The 2,657-nt window shown below is 38.5% G+C and overlaps 1 protein-coding gene across 1 annotated transcript; it reads right to left on the reverse strand.

Moving 5' to 3' along the window:
- Window positions 1–1,810: 1,810 nt before the first annotated feature.
- Window positions 1,811–2,212, reverse strand: LOC135641376 (TPD1 protein homolog 1-like). Its single transcript, XM_065156733.1, has one exon. The coding sequence runs from the start codon at window positions 2,210–2,212 to the stop codon at window positions 1,811–1,813; it is 402 nt and encodes a 133-aa protein (XP_065012805.1).
- Window positions 2,213–2,657: the final 445 nt, after the last annotated feature.

A 2,657-nucleotide genomic window follows, 5' to 3' on the forward strand; every position in this document is an offset into this window, starting at 1 on the left:
AATACTATTATCACTTTTTAGAGAAAAGGGGCATCTGAACTTGTTTTATGCATGCTAAATTGTTCAAGAATAAAAGAATGGACTATGGCACATGGTTAGTGTTAGTAGGAACCATACGATTAGTTTGATGTAAACTCATTATTATCGATTTAAAAGTTTTCAACACCCACAATCTCCATGCCTCCAATCGGAGCTCACATAGTTGAGATAACTACCATAAGAAACTACAAACAAGAAAAAATAGAGGATTTCGAGTGAAGACCAAACCTTTAAGGTGCTCGGGAAAGGATTGATCATGGTCAAGAAGCATGCACGCTAGAGACTAAATGGGTTTCAATCTCTATTTCCCTCTCCATCGAGGTATTTATAAGGGTCAATTTAATTGAACATTGGGTAAATTAGCTAGCTTAGTGAGACTCTGGTTCCCATTGGTGACTATGTATTTACAAAATACTGTCTCAGTCCATCATATTTAATTAGATCTTGGATGTGATTAGATTCCAAAGGAGGAACCAAATATGGACAATAGTAAAAGGATTTCATTCTTAAACAAAAATCTAATATTGGATTAACTTCGAAGCCTCCTATGAGATTGTCTAGTTTCCATTAATGAAATCTTCCTTATTTGAATGACATCTTCAATGCCTTAATTTTCTATCAAAGATTTACAAAATCAATTGGCCAAAAATCTATTATTTTTGGCTAATTGAGAGTTGACATATGAAATTAAATTAGCACCTATTGGACATCTCATGTCAATGGATCGGAGTTGATGAAGAAATTTACATTAGTAGATCATCTAAAGGAAATATTCCCTTATTAACTAACCAATGGTTATAAGAACAACAATATATAAAACAATTTTCTAAGATATGTTTTCATTCCAAACTTATTAAACAGATACTTACAGGTTTTAAATACCTATAGATTCAGACTACCATGATCGATGGAGGAGTTTTGTTAGATAAACTTGACAGTCTTTTGCATGAAGTGGGATATGATATACATGCGTCTACGATTCTTGACCAAAGTAGGGCAAAGGACATGAGATACAAACGCTATTTCCCTTCCGAAAAAAATTTGCCTCGTCTAAGATATGAATACACAATGTTAGTTTCACTAAATTAAATCGGTGATCAAATTTGATGTGATCGTATTATCACCAAAAAGAAGGCTCTCGAGACATTATCACAAGAAAGCCGAACACACAAAGTCCAAATCCCTTTTCCTAGTTTCATTATAAAAGTCCAAACCCCTCTTCAAAGGCTTTCGCCTTTGAAGGAGCATATGGATCAATCCCAAATGGACACTATTAATGATGAATCCCAAGCAACTATGGGTTCTCTTTCCCCAACTGAGTCCAGATGGGTTACTACCTAACCTGCTCATCTCAGAAGCTTCATGTAAGATCTTCAAATTCACACATCCTCAAGTACTTCAGACGGTGTTGATGATTCAAAGCTTGCTCGCTCAGTGTATCATTAGAATTAAAATGCACTAAAACGAAGCTGGAATCGGAACGACAAGTGCAATAACATTTCTTGACTACTCTAATTTTAGTTCCAATTACGATGTCCTTTAAATATTCTGCTTTGAATTGGACGTGTTTAATGATCTTCCCATCGTAAAACAATGCTCTCAATGCTGTCATCCAGCGATTGACGCACTTGCTCTGACCACTCACCACAGCAAAAGGTGCGTTAGTGCACTATCAAAGAAGCGGAAATTAAAAGCGTATATTTCAGCCATATCTACCAACAATAACTCCAAAATTGAGTGTCTGGTAATGAAAGCAGGTGAAGGTAGAGGTTTAGGCTGAGGGGACGCAGGTGGCGCTGGAAACAGCCATGGGGTAAGAGAAGGAGTTGGCGTACTGGAAAGAGATGGTTTCGCCCGGGCGGAGGGGGCGGCCGTCGTTGAGGAGGCAGTCGTTGATGCTGAGGCGGCGGAAGATGCTGGGGTTGATTTGGCGAGCGCTGCTAAACTTGCCGCAGCTTAGGTGGATTTGGCCCATGGCACACCCGTCTTTCAACGGGCAAAGATTCTGCACATTCACCGTGTACGTTGGGATCCCACTGGGCAGCGGCGGCGTCGCGTCTTGGTGCAACACGATGTCATCCATGCTGCACTGGTTTCCTATCCGATTTGTCGATTTGGAGGAAGAGGAGGAGGACGAAGACGTCACCGTTGCACGCAAACCACTAACACACATCAAGGTTGTACCTGATACAAGAAAATATGTATCATAATCTAAATAAGTATATAGGGATTTGAGTACGTGTGATTCTAATGTTTCAAGTAAGTTGCACATATTTTCATCAAACCAAATATGACAAATATTTGGTTGAAAAAAAAAAAATATCTAGCATATTAGATAAAGCTTAAGTTTGAATAAGATTGTATGGTCGATTATTAGTATAACTCTTTAGAATATATTATTATGGAATCAGAGATGAGAGAAGCAAAAAGTAAGTACAAAGAGAAATAGTTTGGTTTCACGCGTACCGAAGGTAAGCAGAAGGATTAGCGCTATAACAGTTCTCATCCTCAGCTGCTCCGGCGACATGCACCCTAACCCTTAGCTTCTTCTTCTTCTTCTTCTTCCTCTTGATCCTTCGTTCGTATAAATGTGTAGTATGTGAAGGAAGTATTTAAAT

Source organism: Musa acuminata, chromosome BXJ3-6, assembly GCF_036884655.1.
Source record: "Musa acuminata AAA Group cultivar baxijiao chromosome BXJ3-6, Cavendish_Baxijiao_AAA, whole genome shotgun sequence".
In the NCBI taxonomy this organism is placed as follows: domain Eukaryota; kingdom Viridiplantae; phylum Streptophyta; class Magnoliopsida; order Zingiberales; family Musaceae; genus Musa; species Musa acuminata.

Coding starts and splice junctions, on each gene's coding strand:
- LOC135641376 (XM_065156733.1), bottom strand. CDS start 2,212: ATGTGTGTTAGTGGTTTGCGTGCAACGGTGACGTCTTCGTCCTCCTCC.